The sequence below is a fragment of the Etheostoma spectabile genome, chromosome 5 (genome assembly GCF_008692095.1).
Source record: "Etheostoma spectabile isolate EspeVRDwgs_2016 chromosome 5, UIUC_Espe_1.0, whole genome shotgun sequence".
In the NCBI taxonomy this organism is placed as follows: domain Eukaryota; kingdom Metazoa; phylum Chordata; class Actinopteri; order Perciformes; family Percidae; genus Etheostoma; species Etheostoma spectabile.
This window is the reverse complement of record NC_045737.1, coordinates 12,565,061-12,591,452: the sequence shown is the minus strand read 5'-3', so window position 1 is coordinate 12,591,452 and position 26,392 is coordinate 12,565,061. Positions and strand designations below refer to the sequence as shown.

Here is a 26,392-nt window from a genome sequence, read left to right as displayed (position 1 = left end):
ACGATTTTAGTTAACACTGACATTATATATACCTTAATATAATTACACTCAACTAATGTGCAAAAAACATGATGATCTTGTATTTTTACCAAACTGTGAGTCCTGATCTTTCCTGATAGTACAGACTCCTTTAAATGGACGGCATTGAGTTCAAGTTTTTTTTTGTCTATTTGTCAATGCAGCCCTTAAACAATGTGTTTAACTGCATTTAATTACAGTATGTTAAATTCCAGACTTCACATCGCAGTTGTTGTTTCAGCTATCATTTCTACCTGGGCAGTGAGAACTTGAAATGCAGAGTTCTGTTTTTAACGTGTTGCATATCTGTGTGAGGCAAGATGACAGACTGAAGGTTGTTCTGCACATCAGAACTACAGTTATACTTCATGACTCCTTTTGTACTATATCAGTTGATCAATTGACAAATTATACATGGGGAAAAAGGCATGTATGCACATACATACATATATTTTTTTTTAAATGTATTTTTAGAAATGATAACTCTTAAATCATATTGTTGCAGCTGGGAAGACTTGGCATAATTTGAGGGCTTTGATGCTGTGATGAACATCGAAAGTAATGATATGTCATTTAAACAAATCTTAAAATATGGGTACCATGTCTTCAGATTCATGGCAACCATAGGAAGTAAGGACTTTGATGTAAATTGTGGCATTTGTGGGTTCAAGTGAACAAAATTGCTGTTTCCTTTCAGATTATGGAGTCTACATGCATTCACAGTGTGGAGCGGTCTTATCTGCAGCATGACTGTGTTGTGTGTAGCAGCTGCTCATCAGGTTTCCAGCAGCAGCAGCAGCGTGAAGTAAAACTCTTTTTCTGGCTTCAGAAAAAGCCTCTGTGTGTTTTCTGTTGGCTGTTGTCAAGGCGTGAACCAAAACCCGACTCCTGACAGGCGGCAAACTCTCGTCGGCTCCAAATAAATGTTGGTTGTAACTCTACTGCGATCTGTCCTCGTCTGCAGCTTCTGACAGCCTCCCCCAAAACTCCCCGCTGCCTCCTCCTAAAACCCCACGTCTGACAGCTCCTCCGCTCTAATACCAGACCCCCGACCACGCCAGCTGTGTGTGTGTGTGTGTGTGTGTGTGTGTGTGTTGTTTCCTGACAGAGAGGATGAATTTGTGCGGTGACAGCTTCAACAGACGCTCTAATAAAGTACTTTTCTACTCTCTCCTGCTCTTGTTTGTCGTACAGTACTGAGACCATGTGAAGTCTGAAGACTGAAAGAAAACAAGATTTATATATATATATATATATATATATATATATATATATATATATATATATATATATATATATATATATATATATATATATATATATATATATATAAATAGAGAAAGTTTTCACATGACTGAACCGTGAAGGTGCGCCTGCTTTACCTGACTGGACCCACCAACAGCATCAAAGAGCGGAGAGTGACTCCTGACAGTAACGTTTCACTTGATGAAGTAGAACTACAGTTTGAACCATACGGTGTACACACGTGTATTGTTATTGGAGTTGCAAAGATTAATCGATTAGTTGTCAACTCATCAATTCATTAATTGCCAACTATTTTGATAATCAATTGGTGTGAGTCATTTTCTATGAAAAAATAAATAGAAAGTTCTCTGATTCCAGCGTCTTAAATGTGAATATGTTCTACTTTCTTCTCTCCTCTGGGACAGCAAACTGAATATCTTGGAGTTGTGGACAAATCGAGACATTTGAGGACATCATCATCTTTTGGAAACACTGATAAACGTTTTTAACCACTGTCTGACATTTTATAGACCAAACAACTAATTGATTAATAAAGAAAATGACCTACAGATTAATCAACAATAAAAAAAAATGAATCGTTATTGCTTGTTATAGCCCTAATTATGATCATACTAATTATATGGTATTTAATTAACCAGTGTGCTAATTATTTGAAATGAAGGCACCAAGACTACAGCTTTAATGAAAACGATAATCTGCAACAATCTGCAATGTTTCCTCAATTTTGGGCTTTTTTATTATTAGATTTTCTTCCATACCATGTCTTCTTTTAGACTAGTGGAAAGACATCCATAATAGGCCTTCGTTTTACTACACGTTATGTGTGTGTGTCTGTGTGTGTCCCGTCTCACCTCTTTGATCTCGTCTTTGGCCTGCTGCAGTTTGTCTGGTTTGTTGTTTAACTGCAGTTTGGCTTCAGCTTCTCGTTTCTTCTGCAGGAGCATCTGACTGTCCTGCCACTTCTGCCACGTCTTCATACGGTGGTCAAACACACCCTGCACACACACACACACACACACACACACACACACAAACACACACACACACACACACACGACTGTTTACTCCAAAGACCAAGAAAAACACTTTTAACAATTACTTCAATTTGAAGACCCATTATGGGTTTATCATAAAGACATTTGATTTCTATGATACAGCAATCATGAGTCTTTAAATTTAAGTCATTGTAACTAACCCAATGTCTTTATTTAAATTTGACAAATATCATCTGTACAAATATACCCCAGAAATGCCTTCTGTAATTGTACAAATCTCAGTTTTTTTGTAGCTTGTGTACAGTTTTGTTTTTGTTTTCTTCCATTTCAGCTGCGGTGAGTCTAAGCTTTAGCTCAGTGTATTTTACATTAAATCAGCCCCAAAAAGGTAAAGGATGACAAAACTTAACTGAGCAGCAGAAAAGGACGTTTTGACACATTAACAATAAATCCAAAATGTGGATATACAGTACTGTGCAAAAGTCTAAAGGCAGGTGAGAAAAACTGCTGTAAACTAAGAAGGCTTTCAAAAATATTTGATCAGTTTACAAAATGCAAAGTGAGCGAACAAAAGAAAAATGTAAATCACATCAATATTTGGGGTTACTACCCTTTGCCTTCAAGCCAGCATCAATTCTTATAGGTTCACTTGCAAAAAGTCGGACAACGTTGCGGATCGTAGACGCGGCCAAGGACACTTGAAAAACACATCAAGATCATTTCCCTTTGAAATAGGAAGATGTCCAGCGGTGACATCAGAGACCCAGGTACCCCCATCTACTGTCTGGAAAAGTCTGGCCAGATGTGGTCTTCATGGAAGAGGTGTAGCCAAAAAGTCATAGCTCCAACTACTCTTTTGTGCATAGTTGAGTTGCCTGGCCTTGTTTTTATGTCGGAGGTATGGCTTTTTGGCGGCAAGATTTTTCTTTTTTTGGCTCACTTTGCATTTTGTAAACTGATGAAATATTTTTGAAAGCATTCTTAGTTTACAGCATTTTTTCCACACCTGTCTTAGACTTTTGCACAGTACTGTACATTTATATAACGCCTAACTTAGTGCATTATGTGTTAGATCTTATAAATGACTGGTCACATTTGACCTACTTTTATTTTCTTTTTTAAATGGTTGGATGGGTTCAAATGAGGTTCAATAGCTGCATTCACAACACAACGAAATACAGCATACAATCCACAACTTCAGACTACTGGAGTTCTCTTATCTGTAGTTCCATCTACTCTATTGTAGTTCTACTCTACTGTAATTTTACTCTATTTTCCCACTTCCTGTCTGGTTCCTACCTGGACTCGGGTGTTTGGTGTCCAGCAGCTCAGCTAATTCAGCAGATCAGAGTTTTAACTTGTATTACTGATTTTAAATAACAGCCATATTTCCTCAGCAGAGGGTTTGACACAGTCGGTGTGTTCTCATGGAGTTTGTGTTCTTCCACTACCAGCTGACCCGCTCGTACCTTGACGGCGGTGATGAGGCGGACGTAGTCGCCCAGTAACTCGGAGAAGAGGTAGAAGTCTGCGTTGGCCTGGTCCTGGTGCAGCTGGTCGATCTTCTCCTCCACCTCGGCCAGCTGGGACAGAGCTCGGGACAGAGCCGTGTGGTCCTCGCTGTTCCCCAACATGGCCGCCGACTTGGCGAACTGCGCCGTGTTCACCGACAGCTCTGAAGAGGAGACGACGGGAGGGAGTCAAGAGGCTGGCGCCAGAGCGTGTGAGCAGTGTGTCTCAAAATATCTGGTTTTCAGATCGTACCTTTCCTGTGAAGGACCAGGGACTCCATGCTGGCGTGAAGTTTCCTCAGCTGAACATCCAGATTCTCAAAATGCTGCTGCTTCTCCTCAAACCACTGGCACACACACAGAGACCCCACACACACAAACCACACACACACACCCACACACACCACACACACCACACAACACACACACAACACAACACACACACACACACACCACCCACCCCACACACACACACACACACACACACACACACACACACACACACACACACTTTAATTTTTTAAGAAATTCTGTTACATCAGATTCACTTCTTCCTAATTCTTCCCTCCCATTTTCTTTTCTTTTTTACCTTTGCTTTCTTCCTTCTTTACTACTTCCTTATTTCCTTCCTACCTAGTTCCTTATTTCCATGCTCACTTTACTCTGTTTCCTTTTTTCTTCTACCCCCAATTCCTTATTTCATCCTTCTCTACTCTACCTTTCTACTCGTCCCCACTTCCTTAGTTCATATCCCCTTTCTTTTTCTCCCTCCCTTACTAAATCCTTATTCAACCCTCTCATAATTCCCCTTTTTTCTCCATTCTTCCAATTTACATCCTGTCTTTCTTCCTCCCTAGTTCCTTTTGGTTTCCTTTCTTCTCTTCCCTTCTTTACCCCCTCTCTAACTACTTACTTCATCCTTCTTTTCCCTACCTCCCCTCATCCCTACTTCTTAGTTCATATTTCCTTTCTTCTTTCCATACCATAAGCTCTACACACTAATTTTTTTCCTTTGTCCTTTCTTCCTTCCTGACCAAGGGCCATTATTTGATATAGCAACACTTCCTTACTTCGCTTCGTTATCCCACCTTGGCTTTCTTCCTTCCTCCCCAGCTCCCTTCATTCTTGTCTTTCCTTTAGTCTTATTGAGACCCCCTTCTCTCTTCTTCCCTCTTTTTATTTCCTTTGCTTCATCCCACACTCCTCTCCTCCTCCTCCTCCACTCACAGCGTCTGACTCGTTCATCTTGATGGTCATCTTGTTGACGGCTTCGGCGGCCTTGTTGACCATCCGGAGAAGTCCGGCGCTGCTCAGAGCCTGAGTGCTGACCGCCCGCGGCAACTGGACAACGGACAAACGAATAAACAAGATGAGCAGTTCAGCTGAGGAACAGCCAATTATTTCTCACCCATTTTTGACTAATTCATTAGGTATACATTAGTCTATATTCACAACGTTCCACTTCCGAGATTGCCAATGGAAATTCCGCCATTTGTCCTTCTTTTCAGCCGCATGTCCGTCACTTTACGCTTTCTTTGTGTTGGCAAAGACTATAGTTAACCGCTCCTCAGATCTCTGCAGGGTAAATCTAGACAGCTAGCTAGACTATCTGTCCAATCAGAGTTTTCTGTTGCACGACTAAAACAACTTTTGAACATAAAACACCAAAACAAGTTCCATCCCGAGGCTATTTTGCAGAAGCACCGTGGCTCCGTGGGGCGCTAAGCACCGCCCAAGACGATTGTGATTGGTTCAAAGACATGCCAATAAACCAGAGCAAGTCTCTCCCATCCCGGAATGCTGTGTGGACTAGCCAGACCCTCCTCAACAGCGCTGTGAAGGAAGGTCTGGTATTTGTGTACCGTCCCTGTTTAATTTGAATCAGACGTCGTCCATCTTTACCTGATTCAGAATAAAGTCCATTTCCACACTAATTCAATCAGCTGAAATTCCACACGTCACTGGAATTATACCTTGTACGATTTTATGTCACAAATAAAATTTGATTGACTGATTTCACAAAGATACCGTTTTCATGAAAATTATTATTCCAAGTTGCTTAGCATTTGTCTGCTTTTTAACCATCCAAACCACTTCCTGCACTGATGTTTCACATTAAAGGCCCCGTCTTGCACCCAGCGCAGCGCGACGCGAAGCGCACCTTACGCACGGATCCTTTTTCTGGAGTCAAACTAGTCAAAGTGGATTTGGACACGCCCGAAATGCACCTGCGCCTTGCGCTTCACGCTATGCACTTAGATCGTTAAAATAGGGCCCTAAAGGTCTTCCAGCCGCTGTGGGGATAGTTTAGATGTGTGGAAGTGGGGTTGTAGGAGGTAGGAAGAATTTACCATGTGAGCCATTACAATACAGATAATTTAGATCACTGTAATTATGGTTATGGTTTTACCTGGACTTCATTCGTTTGTACTCAGTCATTAATTAAAGCGAAGCTTTTATTTGAGGATTTATACTACTGGCTTTGTGCTTTGGTTCAGTGAGGTCTTATCTTTCTTTCTAGCACAATTTTCTTCTCTTTCATTTTATGTTTCCTGCTTTTCTGTCGTTGCTAATTTAATTTCTTTCCTTCCTGTTTCTTGGTCTGTCACTCATTTTTTGATTGCTTTAAATTATCTCTCTTTTATCTAAGCTTAACTTCTATTGTGGTCATATTGGGATTTAATTTCCTGCTCTTAGTCTTTAATTTGATCTTTCATTTTCTAGTTTTTGTTTTTAAGTTGTCACCATCTTTCATCGCCATCTTTTCCATTTGTTTTGTTTTTTCTTTATTTCTAATTCATCCCTTAAATGTGTTTCACTTTCTTTGGTTCTTTTCTCCTCATTTTCTTTCTCTCCGTTTGTCTCATTTCAAATCTCTTGAACTACATCAATTTGATTTTTTTGTATCATTGCCCTCGCTGTTGAATTTTACCTTCTTTTGCTTGCTGTTCAGTATCTCTCCTTTCTTTCTCATTTCTGCCCTCTTTTCTTTCCATCTCTCCTCTCTCTAACTCTATCAAAGCTGTGCCCCCCCTCCCTGATTGTAATGTCTCCCACGTTTTAGCTCCAATCAGATTTAATGCGGCCGCTTTATGTGCCGAGCAACTTTAACAGCTGCAAAAAACAACTCAGAACCCATCGCGTTACTCTGAAAACACCCAGACGTCCATCTGAAAGCAGGCTCATTTTTCTTCATTTTGGAAAAGTTAACTTTTTCCCCGGACATACCGGGTTTTCCTGTGACGCTGGAGCACATTTGCCCCCACCTTCTCCAATCTCATTTAACGGGAGCAGCGGCAGCCAGGGGGACGGCTCGGTCCCCGGGGCCCTCGGTTAAGGAGGGACGAGGGTAAATGAGTGGAGGCGGGGGGTGGGGGGTTAAAAATTGCTTTCAATTGCAGCCCTGTCCCATCCCCCTCCTCCCCTTCCTCTGGTTGTGTTTCATTAAGCGGGCCGGACGAACCGACACGCTCGGTCAAGCGTCCGAGTGATTCATCTGTTAAATCTGTGACATGAGGCCATTTATTCTGGACCCAACAACTGCCGGCTCCATCCCAATGCAATCCCACAAACAGTTAGGTGGGTGGAAGAGACAGGGTGGGGGGGGGGGGTATAAAATGTTACAGAAGATTTAGTCGGAGCGGACAGTAAAGCGAGGAAACAGGGACCGCCGGGGGCCCTTAAACCCTGAGGCAGTTTTTAGAGGCTTGTTGGTTTGACCTTGTCGAGACGTTTTGCTGCTTGTCGGGTAAAAAGAAGAGAGGAAAACTCAGACTATTGTGTGTTTGCTGAGTGTGTGTGTGTGTGTGGGGGGGGGGGGGGGGGGGGGGGGGGGGGGGGGGATTGCCCCATTTGAGATGGTCTATCAGTCTGTCTCTTCGGTCCAGAGAGAGACATCTCAACAGGACATTACTGTGGATGTTTAGGGTTCCCAGAGAATGCATCATGCAGGACCCCTGACCTTTCTTCCACTTCAGATCATGAGACTGCTTAATAAGTCCGAATACAGCGGCCATGGAAGGTTTTTACTTGGAATGACTCGCACCAACCTCAGAACTTCATGCTGTTTTAGAGGAAGCTGAATTATGATATATGTGCAGTAATTTATTAGGGGTGGGAATCACCAGAGGCCTCCCGATACGATATCATCCCGATACTTATGTCACGATACGATATGATTGCGATTTTAAACATATTCTGCAATATATTGCAACTTCATTATTTATTCCCAATTTCATATTATGTCCCCAAAAGGAAACTTTGTCAACATCTGTTTCATTTAAAAAGATGTGTTTCTCTGTTTGTTCATCTCACTTTGATTTTACAGCTGCAAAATGGGATTGTCAACACATACATAATAATAGATCGATACTCGGCTTCTGTGTATTGATACAGTATTGCCACAGAAAATATTGCGATACGACGTATTGGTTTTTTTTGTTGATTTTCTGCAGTGAGGCACTGATGAAGAAGACGTTTCTGACTAACAACGCAGACTCTAGTCCACTGTTTAAGGCTGACTGGAACTTTTTAAAGTTTGAATGTTTCCATTTACATTAAAAGGCATCGGGCTGTGAGAACCGCTGCTGAGACAACATCTCGCCTGTGAGGAAACGAGAAAGCATCATTCTTTGTTTTACCTCTGAGCTCTCCAGGAACTGCAGGACGTCAGGATCCTTCAGCAGGACGGGAAGCTTCACTGTCCTCATCAAATACCTGGAACAGAAGAAAGATATTATTGATTATGATGACCAGTTTCTAATCAAGTGATTTATTATTCTCCTTGTTGGTTATTGATATGACTGGTTAGTGTCAAAAAGACAAACCTTCCTTAATATTTAGTGATTCTTCGCTGTGTGTGAAAGGCTCTAATTAAAGAAAGCCACTGTGTGTGTGTGTGTGTGTTTGTGTCCATCAGTGTGGAGTTCTGCAGCTCTGAGCTCCACCAGCCGTCATTGGCTGACCTTCCTGTCAATCAAACACCATCAGTAAAGGGCAGCAGAATGTCAGCCCCGCCCCCCTCCTGCATCTCAGTATCACACACACACACACACACACACACACACACACACACACACACACACACACACACACACACACACACACACACACACACACACACACACACACACACACACTTTACAGTATATATACCCTTTAAGAATGTATGAAAGGAAAAAAGTAAGGATTTCTTTTTTTAAAGTATCAAATAAACTTTGGAACTTATCTCAAATTCTTATTTATATTTTTAAGATTATTTATAGAGCACTTTTCAAACTCCATGTTACAAAGTGCATATTGTATTCCCTGTTTGTCTTGTGGGTTTCATTTTCTAACAATTTAAAAAAGGAAAACTCGATTTTCAGATGTCAGAGTGTCCCTGAATGCACCACAGAAGACGCTTTTGAAAACTGCTTCTGCTTATGACTGCATCACCACACGATGATAATGTAACTGATGTAACTAAATGTTGACTTTGCTGGATAACGTCTGTCTGAAAGTAAGGAGATCGATCTAAAAAAAGATTGTTGAATTATTAGATACATATCTTGCATATACAGTACGTCTCGTTTGGGCAGCTGACCATCTTGCAACCCAAAACATCCAACAGCGTGGCTAGCAAGCAGCAGAAAACAAAGTGCAGCGGGGTTTTATTTTTTTAAATGTATTTATCATTTTTCTTCTCATCGTACCTCTCAAGTGCCGACCTCCTCTTCTCCACAAACTCGTTGGACGACTGGTCTTCCTTCCCCACCTTCACCTTAGTCATCCCTGTACAGACCAGCAGACGCCCATTAACATGACTGATTAACAACTGGGACGAGGGCAGTCAGGACTAATTGACATAACACGCATGCATACAATCATTTTTACATCATTTGTCATTTATAGGTTACAGAGCTCATTTTGAATCTCTCCCAAGGAAAGAATGATGGAAAATATTTAGTTTTTTACTTTGCTCTCCGGCGTCAAATCGCTGTGTTTCAGGTTGACACCACCTTGTGCTATTTCATTTTGAGATTATTCTCATTGGATATTGAGGTTCATAAATAAGCGTTTTGGCATGCCTGGTCGAGGAGCACTATATCCATGGTATTGAAAGGGCGGGGGGATTTAATTCTTGTTTTAAATCGCTTGTTTTGAGTTGCTATACATGATCAAAAACCATCCCCCCCTCCCTGGACATAACACACAACAACACGTACGATCCGTCATCACCGGCAGCTTACAGAGCTACATTTGAATCATTTCATGCTTTTAGGTTGTAGAAACTCAAACTTCCTGTCGTTTTCTTTCCTCTGTCTCTTCTCTCGCCCTTCATTTGTAATCGCGCCGTCTGTCTTGTGTCCACAGAAGCGTCAGCCCGTTGTGTGCTAGTAATAATCATCCGTGCGGAAACATTGATTGAACGTGTGTTAACTGATGTGTTGCCCTTTTGATGTATACCATCCTGTTTTTACCTCTTATCATTTAGCCCTAATGTCAACAATTGACTTTTAATTCTGTGATTAAACGAAGCTTTGAGGCAAAGAATTCTGCATCGAGGATTTTTAGTGATAGTTTCAGCACTAGTAGGCAATAGGCACACAAAAAAATAATTCGATGCAATGATAAATTTCAACACCCCTAAAAATCAGCTGAACATACTATGGACTGACACATCACAGCGTAAACTCTGTAATCTAACCCCTGAGGAGACTGCAGAGGGCCCAAAGAAACACGCATTAACTCAATGTTTGGAGCCACATCGCACCGTTGTGCTTCAATGATGAGCCACGCTTTTCTAAACTGGAAAACAAATTCAAAATCATTCCAAACTTTTTAACAGTAGCGATGTGCTGGAGTTCAGCGGAGGGAGTGTGTGTAGGGGGTGGATTTACTTACCCACAATGCTTTTTTCCGGCGCAGGGGGGACGATGTAGCCTATGTGCAGATACTTGGAGGCCAGTTTACTGTGCAGACCCAGAAAATCACTGAAACGCCTTTTTACTGAAAATTCATGACTCTTAAACAGAGAAATGGAGGTCTGGGGAAGAGAGGAATGAAAACAGAGTAAATACAACAGAGATCATGAGGCGGCGTTCTAGTTCTCGAATGTTAGAGGACTGTTACAGGACTCCACTAGTTCGAAGAGAGGCAGTGACTTTACAGTCCATTATTTTGGTACAGACATCCATTTCTCAATGAATACTGGAATTATTATCATCAGCGGTTGTAAAGACATTCAGGTTCTTTAGAGGATCAATGCTACTGACGTTTCCTCTACCCTTGTTTCTCAACGTGCAGCCTGCGGGCATGGGGTGTTCCTCAGAAACCTGTTATTGAGCCCCCAAATGTAATATGCATGCATTATATTTTAATCATCTGCAACTTCTTCTTCTACCACCCTCAGGACATGGACGGATTATGACACCAGTGGTATTTTTAGTCATTTTGCATCTCCTTTTAGTCATTTTTGGTGTCTTTGTCGTCATTTTCCCTCTCCTCTCGTTCTGGATCCATTTTAGTCCTTTTACTCTTCTATCTGGTTGTTTTATGTCTCTTTGTACTGCTTTCATGTCTATTTTCAGTCGTTTTGAATCTTCTTGTGGTTATTAATAATTCTGTGTTGTTCGTAATCAGTATGTGTGTTTATTTATCCATTTGTTGCCTATTTGTTTGAATGTTTTGTCCCTTATAGTCATTTGTAGTCAGTACACTATGTGTATATTTTTAAGCATCTCACGTCTATTTTCAGTGATTGTGTGTCTCTTTGTAGTCATTTTGTGTCATTTGTATGGGTTTTAACTATATTTGGGGTCATTTAGCTTCTCTTTTTTAAGCAATATTTTGTGAATCAGGACCCCTGACACTGAGGGCCCATTGGGTCAGTGCCTGGTAGGCCCGTTTAGTAAACCATCCATGCCTTAGGACAAAAGGTTTAAGGTCTGACCCGAGCAGCGGTAAAGATCTAAGAACAGCTGAGGTGTTCAACAATTCTGTTTTCTCACCTTGGTCGTCACTTTGTAGGCCATGTACGCATTCATCCCATCACCTTAAAAACACACAAAATACTCCATTATCTCATCAGCACTGAGTCAAGGAATTAACCGTTAGCAGTAAAAAACACACACAAACCCTACTTTATGTGTTTCCTTGGTAACCAAACCGATAAACGCAGTAACTGATGCTTGAAACAGGAAAGCACACATATTAAACTGGTTGAACTGGTTACCTGCGTTTTACTTGAGTGTATTAATAGCTTAAATTTACTTTGCTTTGTGACCGTGTGCATGTTTACATAAAGGGACTGTCAAATTTGTTCAGTAATTAACAGAGAACCCCGTCTGCTGACAATGAAATGTATGTTTTCCACAGTCAGCGAACATATTAATGGTCAATAACCGCCACAGTTTGTCTTCTGATGCTCATTATGGCACATGTTCAGCTCCAAAACCACTGAATATGTTGGTAGGTCTAACACTTTTGATTCACGGCCTGAAGTGACACATAAGAGCCTGCAGGGGGCACTAGCAGGGCTGCAGATCATTGAACCATTAGTAGAATAATTTGGACGTATGATGACAGTGTGACTGAGCAGACCGTTGGCCTCGGTCAGTGTCGACGCTGCATTTCACTTTCTGCTGACAGCACACAAAGAGAGAAAAGCTGAAGAAAAATGCTACCTCCCACATGATTATAATATTCAAAGAGGGGAGAGGAGGGACAGGAAGAAAAGTGAGGCTGATGGGAAAGGTAGTCTTAGTTTGTAGAAACATTAAAGACATCCCTGGTAAATGAGGGGGAAAAAAAACATTAAAAAAAACTCAACTGCTAAATTAACTGCGGGATTTCTCTGTTGTTTCCTGCCTGAAATACACCTCTCATTGCTCCAGGATTCTCCAGGAGGAAATCGGTGTGTACTCACCCACTTTCTCAGGGTCAGACACTGATATGTGCATGTCGAATGAATCGCTGGCCTCCTCCTCGTCTTCAATCTACACAAGAAAAAAAAAAAAAGATTAAAAAAAAAAAGATTATTGAAAATTTGAGAATTGAAAAAATGTCCGTTCTCCAAATGTTTCAGGTTTCCAGACAAATATTCCTAAAAGGAAGATTTTTCAGTATATGATGAGGAAGTTAACAACAAGGTGGAATACTTAAATGTACTATATGTAATATGTAATTTTTTGCCGCTAGGGGTCTCTCAATCAAAACAATAACATTGCAGTCAGATTTATGTAGAAATATATAAGATTGAAAAAGTGCATTGTAAAAAATGTGGCTTATAGGGCTCCTGGATAGCTCACCTGGTAGAGGTGTGTGCGCCCACATAAAAAGGCCCAGGTTCGCTTCCGACCTGCGGCACTTTGCGTGTCATTCCCCTCCCCCCCCCTTCAAACCTGAGCTGTCCTGTCAATAATTAAGGCCTAAAACCTTTCCCCTCCACTAAAAATATGTTCGCCTCCCTCTCAACCAAGCTGCTGTGTGCCAACCATCTGGCGTCATAAGGCTGCCGTGCATCACCCAGGTGGGTGCTACACATTGGTGGCGTTAGAGAGTAGCTATAAAAATGTAATAAATTGTTATCATAATTATTGTTGTTGTTATCTTCAACATTTTTACCGTGGTTTACCGTTACACCGGTAATCAATACATCCCTATGCACAACCTCAACGTCATTGCTCTCAGCCACTCCCTCTGCTTGCTGATTGGACCGCCAAAGATTTGGCAGGAGAAAACCCAAGAATATACCGCAAACCAAGACGGTGTACTGAAGGAAAATGAAAATTCAGCGGAAGTACTTAGGAGGGCGGAGCCAGGCTAGCTTAAAACTGGAGAAAAAGTAAAATTCTGACAACTAAGTCTTATCTTATTTTATATTAGGCTTATTAAACAAAAGATGACAACTAAACATTTTTCAAGACAAACTTAAGCCAAAACGTCATGTGAGAACATAAAAATTGTCCCTCCTGGGCCACCACAAATTAGTCGTGGGAATCTGTCTTCAAATGTTCCGTTATCATTGCAGAGTTATCAGTCTTTTGAGTGTTTTAATAGCAAAAATGACCATGAGCCCATCTCAGTAAAAACACCATAATAATGGGATAATATTTTAGTAATGAACACTAACTAAAGGTGCATCATTATGTCAATTAAACCAGGAGTTCCCTGTGTAATAATAATAATAATAATAATAATAATGGCATTTGAGTGCCTTCACCTCGTCGAAGGAGGAGTGTGTGAACATGTCGTCGTGAAGGCCGATGCGAGGTGTGAGGACGGAGGTGGGAGGGGTGATGGGGGTGATGGCGGGCGAAGGGCCGTCAGACAGCAGGACATCTCTCTCTGGACTGTCCAACGAAACCTCCTCTGTGGCCTCTAGGACAGGACAGACAGAGACAGAGGACATGTGTGATATAAGCGGATATCTATATACCATGATGGAAATGAAGGCAGTACATCTGATGAATTAGATTATATAGATTCAGTAAAATGATTCAGAAAGTCGAAAAATCGTACATGTGTTTTCTTTTTATTTATCCGTTTTGTGCCAAATAATCAAGTAATAGTGTCGGCAAACCAACAATGCACTTCTTACCATGTTTGTCTCATTTTAATATTGCACTCCTACAACATGTCAGACTCATGACGGACATTTTAAAAAAAGAGATGCACTGATACCACTTTCTTTAGACCGATTACAAGTACTTACGTTTGTGTATTAAATGATACACCAATATGAGGACTTACTCACTGTCTGGTTTGGATTTTCCACCAAAAAGGACAGGAGCAGACTACAACGGACAGTTAGGACTGCAGAGGGTGCCAACCTGCCCTCCGTTCATGACCTATACTCTTCCAGAGTCAGGAAACGGTCAGGAACCATCACCGCAGACCCATCTCACCCCAAACACAACCTGTTCCAGCTTCTCCTCTCTGGTAGTTGCTACAGAGCACTGGACGCCAAAACCAACATACCAACAAACAGGAACAGTTTCTACCCACAAGCCATCACTCTGATGAACAGCTGACTTTGTATTCACAGTGTCAGGTTCAATTCTGTGCAATAACCCAGCAACACTGTCTCTAAACAGCACCTGTTTACTGGTTCCACTTATTTATTCTTCAATCACATTCTCTATTTCAGAGCTCTTCATATTGTAATATAAGACTTATAAAATTAAATATTTATTCCAGCATCCTTTGCACTATGCTCCATAATTACCATAATAACCATAATTATAATTTACTCCTGCATACTTTGCAATCTTCATTGCACTATTGTCTCAACCTGTCTAAATTGTTTCTGTTTATAGTGTGTATATATTGGGTTTTTTTTTGTTTTTTTTGGATAAGCAAGCACATTGTGAGTAATACGATCCAAAGCCAAATTCCTCGTATGTGTCCTCATACCTGGTAAATAATGAGGATTCTGATTACAGTAAGTTCCAACAATTACTTGTAAAACAGGAAGTCGTGTCGGTGCCCACATGCCTTTGTTGATTGTTTACATAAGTCACTCACAGGGAAGGCAAAATGGGGCCACACCGATGACTTCATAGAAGGAGGAGGAATTTCCAGTTCTGTTGTTTTTCGTCATTTCAGACTCTGGCAGTGGCCACGGTGTCTGAAAAAGGGCAGCTGCAGGCTACCGGTAAGCTAAGCTCTGTCTTTAGCTACAGACTGTTGCACGTTGTTGTAATCCTTTCCAGTAAAACACAGCTCGGCTTCAGACTGTTGAGCTACAAGATTTATAACTGTGTTCAATCAAACTACTAGCTAACGGTAAAATAAAATTACCTGCTGCCAAGGGTAGTGCTAACTAGCGGCATCGGAGTAGCTTTATGAAAGCTGGACCCGATACTGGGATCCATGCATCCCCATTTAACGAGTAAGTTCAAAATAGATGCAGCGAAACCAGAGGTATCCTCTTTTTATTCCATGCATTCTTCCTTCCTTGTCAAAACCTGGGGCCTACATTACCCACAATGCAACTCAAGCGGCAACAGTGCGGTCAGGTTTGGGTGTTTCTAGTAGCAGCTAATGTATCCTGTAGCAAAGGTGAGCTATAGCTTCTTTCTAACTCCACACCTCCAGATGCCATTCATTTTCAAACTTGTAGTCTTCAGCCCAGACCGAAGCGGACGCAAGTGACATCACTTGACGACATCTATCAGACTTCACACAGCTTATACAACTTTATTATCACATGCAGTAGTAATCCAGTATTACTTCATATAGAGATAAGACCAAAATAAGATGGAACTTTCTTTATCTCAAGGAAAATTCTAGCAGCTGCAGTAGAAAAGAATGAAGAGCGGTGTGTGTGTGTGTGTGTGTGTGTGTGTGTGTGTGTGTGTGTGTGTGTGTGTGTGTGTACCTGCAAACAGGTCCTCTGGATCATCATCAAACAGTGAATCCTGTTTTGGTCCATTTGAGTTGGTGCTTATGTCTTCAGCAGGTAGACTGGCTGGTTCCGACTGCACACACACACACACACACACACACACACACACACACGTCACTCTTTGTGAAGCAGGAAAAAGGCAACCAGATGAGATCTTATAAAAGCTTTTTACAAGGAAACCAATGGTGGTGAAAGAATATATTTCTGGAGGTCTGGTTGGATAATCAACCACAGACAGACTTATGATACTTAATTCAGCTATAGTAAAAGTCCTCCATTCTGCATCCATGTACAAATATTCAACAACAACGGAACATGCACATTGTCCTTTAAGGTCGGTGGTAATATCGGTTCATTGTCACAACAGCAAAGTATCTCAACTTAAGGGAGAAGGAAAGTGGAAGCTTTGCAGCGGCCACATCTGTGCAGGAGAAGTGTGTGTCATCCAACGTGCTGAACCACAGAGTTTCCTGTCTGCCTGCGAGGAAGCAGCCAGCTGCTCCACGAACTGACGGATCAGCAGCAGCTCGTTGCAGATCAGTAATTGAATGACTAACTATACATTACGGACATCAGAGGGAGTTCTTTGTAATCCGTTTCGGTAAGGAGCACCAATATTCCAGATAGTGACAATATAGTGGTAAATACAATGCAGTTTCAGCAGTTTCAGAGTCTGTGGGGGCTTATTCCAGTCAAGTGAAACAGAAGGACTGTTTGCGTGAATAAAGTTGAAAACCTCAGCATGTTGTCCCTGATCGGCTGTCCAACACTTTGATAAGATATCTTGAAAAACTACCCGACGTATATTTCCATGAAATGTACTCATCGCATTCATGCTTAAGTGGAGAAAAATGTTGAGCATTTGTATCTGAATGGAAATGGTGGTGCATTCGCAAGCTGTTGCAGCTGCTACTACAGCAGAGAATTAACAGATTAGAGTAACTCTCATTCAAAGTAGGAATTTGAGTTTATTTAAAGCAACTCTGTGATCCAAATTTATAGTAAGGCTGGTGCCTTCCAAAGCAAAAACCCTTTAGAAAGCTTTCTCATAACTAGCTTTGAGGATAATCATAGAAATGTAGAATAACTGTAAATTGCTCTACATTACTGTTCATTACAAACAATCCAAATATTTAAAGCTAACCACTATAGCAAACTCAAATAGGTAACAGAGCCCATCAACACCATCCAGGGAATTAGGGGTCAATTGAGACTAACACAGTAAACTAACAGAAGCAACTAGAAGGGCACTCAGAGAGTGCAGACCTCCTCCAAAGCATGCCCCATTTACCAATGTTAATGCAGTGTGAATTTGCCGGTCACAATATTGTTTTTCCGAATTATTCGGACACTACGCGAATGCAGCACGAACGCCTTATCTCGTCTTATCAATCAAATCAATGTTAACAAAAGTGAAAAATAATTTGGAAAACCAGTAAACGTAATACAACTTGTTTTCTGCAACATGGCATTGTTTTGTCATTGATTACATTCCACTTAGCACCAGCTATAGAACTGAGACCTTATTTACTGATATTGACTGATTTCAATATCAATCGATCCAACGCCAAAGATTTTTTTGTGACCTTTTTCCAAAATCGTTGATTCCAACAAGTTAATGATCAGTGATTCATCAACTTGTTGGAATGAGACATGACAATAATGGTAACAGTCACGGACACTTCCCCTTCCAACCTGTAGGGGGACCGAAGAGGAAAAGTGCTTTGGTGCCTACTGTAAAGGTGCTGGTTGACAAGCAAGTAGCTAGCTAATGCTAGGTCATTCTTGGTGGGTAACATAAGATTACGACATTGTTCAACACGCTCAGTTATTATTAGTATGATTATTTTGACCGAGGTTAACCCTCATGTTGTCCTTGGGTCAAATTGACCCGTTTTTCCTATATCAATGTTATTTTTAACCACCCAAAATACCAATTGATTCCAATTTTATAGCAATTTAAAAAACAAATGTTTTTTTTGAAACAGTATTGAGTAAAAGTTGACATATTCCAGTCTGTGGATATCCTCAACATCCATTCTTTTAATTTTAGTCTAATAATTCCTAATTTCTGCTTTTCTACCTCAAACTAGGTATAATTTCCTATAATGAGGTTTGTTAACCATAAATTCCAAAATATTGTAAAACTAAATTTATAATTTAGTGTACTTATGTTAAACGTCAAAAAGAGTGACAAACATTGAAAAAAAGCGTCACATTGATGACTAGCTAGCTACCCACCCCTGTCTTCTGCCGGATGAGACTGACACAGCTACCAGAACAAAGGGGGGTAAAAGGGGAAACATCTTTAAAAAAAAAAAAAAAAAAAAATTCAGATTTTTTTTTCTCTGGTATTGTGCATCTACCCTGCAAAGGATCCGTTTGGAAACCACAAAATACCAGGACATAACACAAAATACCAGGATATAACAGCACAGATGTGGCCAGCTATCAGCCAGCCCGGTCAGCAATTACTGTAACTCGGCTGCTAAAGATGCTAACGGCAGCTTACTGACACACACCACACACACACCACAACACACACACACACACACACACACACACACACACACACACACACACACACACACACACACACACACACACACACACACACACACACACACACACACACACACACACACACACAACACAACACACACCTTTCGCCAACCTTTACAGTAAGCTAAAGTTACCAGACAAAAGGGGGATAAGGCACCAAAAGGACTACTACTAATAGCAATTTAAAGATGTGGTGGCACTGGAACTGAACGGGAAGGATAACTCTGGGAGTGGGAAGGGGGGTGTCGCGATCCTGCCTTCTCACTCAGCAACACAGGTTTCGGGGATCTGAGAGTGTTTTACCATTTATGTTTCAAAATGTTGTTACATTCCTGGTTGATCCCTTTGTTACATAATTGCTGCTATTTCTACTGTTTACAAGACAATAACAAAGATGAGAGATTGCACTTTTCCACTTTCCAAAGCAGTAAAATCCTGTCTTTTAGGGTTATAAACGTCTTTAGTGTTTCCTCATCATCATCATCATCATCTGGACTTCCTAGATCATTTTTCATAGTTGTCATCAATCAACGCAGCTACTTAGGTTTTTAATGAAGTGCCAAAGTTTTTCACTGCATGACTGGAAAGGTGAAAGAAGAGCTGAGAACCACTTCTTTTTATATGAACTCCTGCTGACGTGCCCTTTAGCAAGGCACCAAACCCCTGGCTGGTAGACAACACAACACTGCAGAAACACTGAAAAACATTCCTTCTCTGCTGTTCATCTGCATGTAGCAGTCAACGGTTACTGAATCACATGTGCAGAGAGTTGCAACTTTATCTCACACACACACACAAGTTTTATGCAAAGGGGGAAACACTGAATGAAACATTCTAATGAAACATTCTCTTGTTACTTCAAAAACACATCTGAAGAGATAAACTCATTGACCTGTTCACAGCTGGAGTCGAGGAAGAGAAGAGGAAGATGGAGAGATTTGGCTGAGCAGATAGGAAAAGGAGAGGATGCACAGAAAGAGAAGTGGAAATGAGTGATGATAGAGAGGAGCTTCCACCCTCCTTACTCAGCAAACACACAGAGAGGGGTCAGAGGAAACACACACACACACACACACACACACACACACACACACACACACACACACCACACCCACACCACACACACACACACACACAACACACACACAGTCATACAAAATAAGACAGACTCTTTTACTAGACTCATGAATCTCTTACTGACCCAACTTTGCTTACAATGATCAATTGCAGTGCAGAATTATGAACCAGTCTTACAGCAATTCAAGCAAAAAGACAAATTAGCAAATATAAAGAAGGAAGCAATATAGCCCTAATGTGTTATAACACGGCTAGCTGCTAGCATGGCTCTCTGCAGGAAATAGCTTTGGGAACAGGGAACATGAGGACACTACAGAGGAAGCTAATGTCAGAGCTGAATGATGCTGCTGACACTATCAAAACACAAAACTAACATGGGGCGCCCCACGTAAAATGCCTTATTCGACCACATAATCACAGTAAAATGCAACAACAGCAGGGGTGGGAATCACCAGAGGCCTCACGATACCATATCATGATATTTATGTCCCGATACGATATTATTGCGATTACATATACATTTTGCAATTTATTACCTTTTTTACCGACTTCAAATTTTTCACAAATTCAAATGGATGTCCCCAAAAAGGAAACTTTGTCAACATCTTTCATCTAAAAAGATAAAATGTTTGTCCCAAGCCTCCAGGAACAGCGCCATGTCTTAAAGCCACCATGGACCTAGCGTTTAACGGTGGAACTGTACCCCATGGCCCAGAAAGACTTTTTTGGGGGGACATCAACTTACCACCCCAAACACTTAAAGGGTCCTCGTCACGTTTTTAACATTTAGTAGTAGCCAAATCCAGAGTTATTAAACTAAGCATGATGAACGTGCATAATGGACGCGAGCAGACCCGCGGGACAGCGCCCGCCCGTGTCGCCCTGCACTGGGCACGCTCAAACGACGGTTCTCCCGAGGTCTTGTAGCTTTAATATTGATACTGCTAATGGCTGTAATTCACCATGTGTTCTATTAATACATCCATGGTATTATCTTATGATGCATCTGAGGGATGTATGGATGGATAAAGCCTGTAACGTTGATGTAACGTCACTAGCGTTTCTCAAACTGCCGGGGCTATCGGCTAGCTAGTAGCTAACGTCAGCGATAGCTAGCATAGATGTAAAAAAGGTGCCCTGCCACACAAAACTGTTTTTACTTGCATTTTATAAAACATGTTAGGTTCATGTGTGTTTGTGTTATGTGGTGAATATGAAAATGAACTGCTACCTCCTCTGTCAGCTCTATGCCACTGAAAAGAAATAAGAGGAGAAACCAGACTAATTACAACGGCTGGTCAGTCTGACGTCATGTTGCCTGAGCTCATTACTATTCCTGAGCTCGCCCAGTTGCGCTGGGTAAAGGATGCAGATAGCCAGGTTCTCATTGGATATATGTTAGCCAATCAGAGTCAAGCAGCTTAGCTCGTTGAATATTAATGAGAACTGGCCCAAATGGAGCTGAGTCTTCCTGCAGGCTTTCTATACCACGCTAGAATGGCTTAAAACAAGGTAACCAAAGCATTTTTTTCCCTGCAAAAAATGTTACAGAGTCCATGGTAGAACTTCAGACATTACCACAAAGTAATGAAATAAGTGTGGCAGGGCACCTTTAAGAGAAAGATAAGAAGCCCTGTTCACAAAATCGCTGGCTAAAATTAGTAGCTAACGCTAGCACGACATAATGATTACATCGCATTGGTTGTTTAAATACATCCATCAACAAAAACAATATTAACGTTTGTGAATATTTTAGAAAATGAAGCGGCGAGTTCATTAGTTCGCCACGTACAACATGGATGAGAACGAACTATACTTGTAAGAGACACGAGAGAGAAGCTCATGAACAAGCATGTTGCTACGACAAAACTGTTGCTAGAGCTCATGCCCATCGTGACGTCATGGGCCCGTTAACGTAGAAGCGCTGCCGACCTCTGTATCCACTTCTCTTAATACATCCATGGTTGGTTCATCTCACTTCAATATTGATTTTTTTTATAAAAGATCGATACTTAGCGTCTGTGTATCGATAAAGTATTGCCACGGAAAATATTGCGATACCATGCTGTATTGATTCCCCCCCCCCACACCCATAAAACAACAGCACTACAAGTCGAATCAACAGGTCTCTGAAACAGTTTCAGCACAGACTGAATAGTATTACCTGAAGGAGGACTTATTGCAGGACTGTTATATTATTAGACTGCTTTAGTTTTAGCAAGGTGAAGGCTACTTTATAAACAGGACACTGAGTGAACATTACCATCAGAAACTGCAAACTGAGACACTGGGGACACTAAAGGAGGAAAAGGAAGGAGTCAAAGGTTCTTTAACATTCCACATGACCTCAGTCCACCTTAAAAGTGTCCCGACGATGGGTTTAACATGCTTCATATGTTTATTAGTCCTTGTAAAACACACACACACACACACACACACACACACACACACACACACACACACACCACAAACACCCACACACACACACACACACACACACACCACACACACACACACACACACACACACACACACACACACACCCACACACACACACACACACACACGTCATTAAGAGTGCTGTTGTGACACTCATCACCAGGAATGAAATCCTGAGTGCTGACATGGCAAAAGCAGAAAAAACAAACCTGGTGTGTGTGTGTTGTGGTGTGTGTGTGTGGTGGGTGTGTGTGTGTGTGTGTGTGTGTGTGTGTGGTGTGGGTGTGTGTGTGTGTGTGTGTCTGAGCTGAAGTTACGACACAGCTGAAGAAGCAACTTTTTAACTGAAAAACTGTTTGAAACTGATAATGTGACATGTTGTCTCATTGCTCTTCCACGCCGTCTGCCAACTCAAATCTTAAAGGGTCAGTTCACCCAAAAAAAAAACCTTTGTAGTTATCACTAGCAGTGTGTAGTTCTGGTTTTAGGTGCCAACATCTTTCTCTTTGTAATATGGTGAGCTGAACCAAACTTTTGTTTTAATGTTCGAGAAAGTCATACATAACGGTTTTCTATGAAAACGCCTAAACTACTAAAACTTGACGAAAGCTTGACGTTCAGAGCAGAGGCTGCAATATAAAGGCCAGGCAAGGCAGCTTTATTTGTGTAGTACATTTCAGCAACAGAGCAATTCAAAGTGCTTTATAACACAAAAGTTAAATAACAGTTAAAAAATAAAAAGAAGAACATGCAGCAGTGCTCTCTTCCCCCTACTACAGTCCTACAAGAAGCCTGGCTAACTAGTAGGAATGAACGGCTGCAGTTACGACATGTGTTATATATATGTATGTGTTGCATTTATGGAGAAACATATTGTACATGATGCTCTTCAAGGGAAATTCTGATGTTATTGTCATGCTGGGTTTCATTAAACCAGGTGCTGCTTTACTTTAAACTTTTTAGATTTCAATAGGATTTCTCTTTCATCCATTACTTTCTTATCATCTGCATATATTAATAGTGAGAGTAGATTCTGCCAAACTAACAGGTCAGTATCTTGCGTTCTGTTACTGACCATATACCTTCTGAGTAGGGATCGACCGATACGGATTTTCTAGTGCCGATACCGATTTTCTTTTCATCAGCGTTAGTCGATGACCGATACGGGCTGCCGATTTTCTCGAGACGATATTTAAAGCAGATGCTGCTTAAAAATGTAAACCCTGCCACACTGGGTTTGTTTTCAGAATCTGCTCCGCCATTTCTTTAAAAATAATAAGCAAAAACACAGATCAGTGTCACGTCTACAATCACCTTCCAATCGTATCCTCTAAATTATGTGCAATGTGCATCATATGGATGGGTGCGCTGCATATGGTTAACTGTGTAGGGGTAAAGGGCTTTCATCAACATCTACAACACTGGTTTGATGATGCATTGCTTGCTGACATATTATAAGAGATATAATCAGGTGACGGTCATCACAAAATGTCATTTTCTCACAACATTTAAATAATTTAAGAAAACAAACCTGAAAAGTAGCCATTGAAATAAAGTGCTTGATTTGTAATTTAGGACTGCCATGGCGGTAGCAGTGGAGGGGCAGTGCGTGGTGTAGCGAAGGTCATAGGAATTCAAATGTTGGTTTTCGGCCTTGCCGCTTTTCTCCAGAGTCTCTGAATCTTTTGATGATATTATGGTCTGTAGATAATGAAATCCCTAAATTCCTTGCAATTGTACGTTGAGAAATGTCGTTCTTAAACAACATTTGCTCACACAGTTCTTCACAAAATGGTGAACCTTGCCCTCCATCCTTGCTTGTGAAGAACTGAGCCTTTTGGGGATTCTTCTTTTATACCCAATCATGACACTCCTCACTGTTTCCAATTAACCTTTTCACCTGTGGAATGTTACAAACAGGTGGGTTTTTTTTTTAGCATTCCTCAACTTTCCCAGTCTTTTGTTGGCCCTGTCCCAGCTTTTTGCATCATGCTGTAAATGTGTTCTCTGCATTCTCTGTGGAAATATGAGCAAAATATGCAATTTCTTGTGTCAACACGATTGGTTGATTTTGATTCAATGTATTTTCCTTAAACAATGTGTCATCATTGTTTCTGAGAAGCTGAAACATGTCCCTGAGGTTTTCCATCCATATTCTGAAAACAAAATGGACAAAATATTAAGAACGCCAGCCCACTCTAAATCCAATCCAGTACAACTACCCCACCTGTGTTTAGTTTAATGCAGTTGTATGCAGTTATGTGTGCATCACTGCATTTTACTGAAATTTGTCTACCTTTTGTTGTATTGAGCCTTTGAGTTAACTCTTAGCTTAGTTTCAGAGTCACCCTAACACTGTGTTAAAACACTGTCAGGACACAACTACCTGCTGGATTACACCCTATATTTCTCTGTGGCTTCCACCATGAAAGTATGATTTAGGATCAATTAAACTTAAACTTAAACTTCCACCAGTGTCTTTAGTTAATTCAAAACACAACAAAGAAAGGACTTTAATCTGCTGAACTGCACTCTTGATGTTTGTCCGTTTTTTTCCAGTCTGCCCTGAATGCATCACCCCCACACCTGTGTGACTGTCACCTGACAGCGATCAAACCCACCTATTGTGCGTTTTTATCGGCACAAATATGACCCTACTGGGCTCCTGTAACTGTGGCTCTGAAGGCCACCGTTGGTGTTGTTACACAAAGCATTTACAGTGCTGTTTAAACGGATGTTTGCTTAATGATGACAGTGCAGTGGCGAATTAAACAGAAGCTTACGCGCACACACACACCAAACCCCATTCAAAAAATAACCGTTCTGAAGGTTTCCTCCATGCATGCACCCTCTCCTCTAAGTTTCCATCTGTTGTCAGATGTAAGCATCACGCCCTGTCTGCCAGAGCTCCCCTCGGCCTCCCTACATCACCACCTCCTCTGCCTCCTTACCTCTAGTGTGGCAGCCGGGTCCGGGAACAGGTCCTCCCCGTCCTCAAGCTCATGGAAGTCGGTGTGCTGGGGTGGAGGGTCCCTGGCTATGTCCGCCATGGTCGCGTTACTGCGGTTGATTGTGACGATAGCTAACAGCTAGCTAACGGACACATATACACACACATACAACGACAGACAGAAAACAGTCGACTGACAGAGCGAGGAGGAGGGGGGGGGAGTCAGGAGGTTTTCCCAGCTTTGTCATATGACCAAAGGAGTCCTGATGGGAGCCAGAGATGAGGAGGAAAGAGGTCTCACTCTGCCGCGGTTTCCTGAAACCGCGAGTTTGACGACGAGTCAAAGTACTGCATAGAGTCGGGCAATCTTCAAGCAAATAAATCTATAAATATGGATGTAAAAGGAACAATGTAGTGATAACTAATTAATGATTTGATTAACTTAAAGCCAAAACAGGATTAAGTAGTGGTATTATGAAAACACAGCCACGTTTCACATTTTCACTAGTCTTACATTCATCATTCACAACACAAACGTGCCTATTTTAGGAAAATGGCCTCAAGGGTGAAAGTAGAAAATTGAAAAAAATACAAGTGATCAAATTAAATTTGTATCTTATAAAAACTCTAACTTGGTATATACCTAGGCTATGCCAAGAAGTAAAACACACTAAAGTAGGTCTACATAAATCACTAGATTTATACATTCAACCGAGTTCAGTCATATTGGAATGAATGGATTCAATACTTCAGCCTCATTCAACCTAGCTATTTTATTTTAGAATTTATCTTATTTTGGGGGTGCATATATTAACATTGTGCCTGCTTTAACCCTCATGTTGTCCTCGGGTCAAATTGACCCGTTTTCCCATATCAATCTTCTTTTTAACTACCCAATTGTAATTAACCAAAATAACATTTGGCAAGTACAAATCTCTACTTTCATTCATTTTGGGGTGTGTTACTCAATTTTATATTTATTTGAAAAAAAAATTTTTAGTGGTTTTGAAATAGTGTTGAGTAAAATTATCCATCAACATACATTCATTCTTAATTAATAATCCCTGATTTCTGCTTTTCTAAATCAAACATTAGGTATCATTTCCTATAAATGAGGCTTATCGACCATAAATTCCAAAAATAACTGTAAAACTATAATTAATTAGTTAGTGTTACGTAGTGT

The 26,392-nt window shown here is 41.0% G+C and overlaps 1 protein-coding gene across 2 annotated transcripts in view; it reads right to left on the bottom strand.

Moving 5' to 3' along the window:
• Positions 1-25,482, bottom strand: part of snx2 (sorting nexin 2) — a 30,146-nt gene extending 4,664 nt beyond the window's left edge. For both annotated transcript variants that reach the window (XM_032516934.1, XM_032516935.1), the window contains exons 1-12: positions 25,211-25,482; positions 16,155-16,254; positions 13,995-14,152; positions 12,699-12,768; positions 11,782-11,825; positions 10,676-10,817; positions 9,484-9,562; positions 8,431-8,506; positions 5,018-5,131; positions 4,044-4,137; positions 3,749-3,954; positions 2,136-2,279 (exon numbers count right to left, since the gene is read on the bottom strand). In XM_032516934.1, coding sequence (XP_032372825.1) covers positions 2,136-2,279; positions 3,749-3,954; positions 4,044-4,137; positions 5,018-5,131; positions 8,431-8,506; positions 9,484-9,562; positions 10,676-10,817; positions 11,782-11,825; positions 12,699-12,768; positions 13,995-14,152; positions 16,155-16,254; positions 25,211-25,309 — 1,326 coding nt within the window. In that variant the 5' untranslated portion in view covers positions 25,310-25,482. The remainder of the gene's footprint in view (positions 1-2,135; positions 2,280-3,748; positions 3,955-4,043; positions 4,138-5,017; positions 5,132-8,430; positions 8,507-9,483; positions 9,563-10,675; positions 10,818-11,781; positions 11,826-12,698; positions 12,769-13,994; positions 14,153-16,154; positions 16,255-25,210) is intronic.
• Positions 25,483-26,392: the final 910 nt, after the last annotated feature.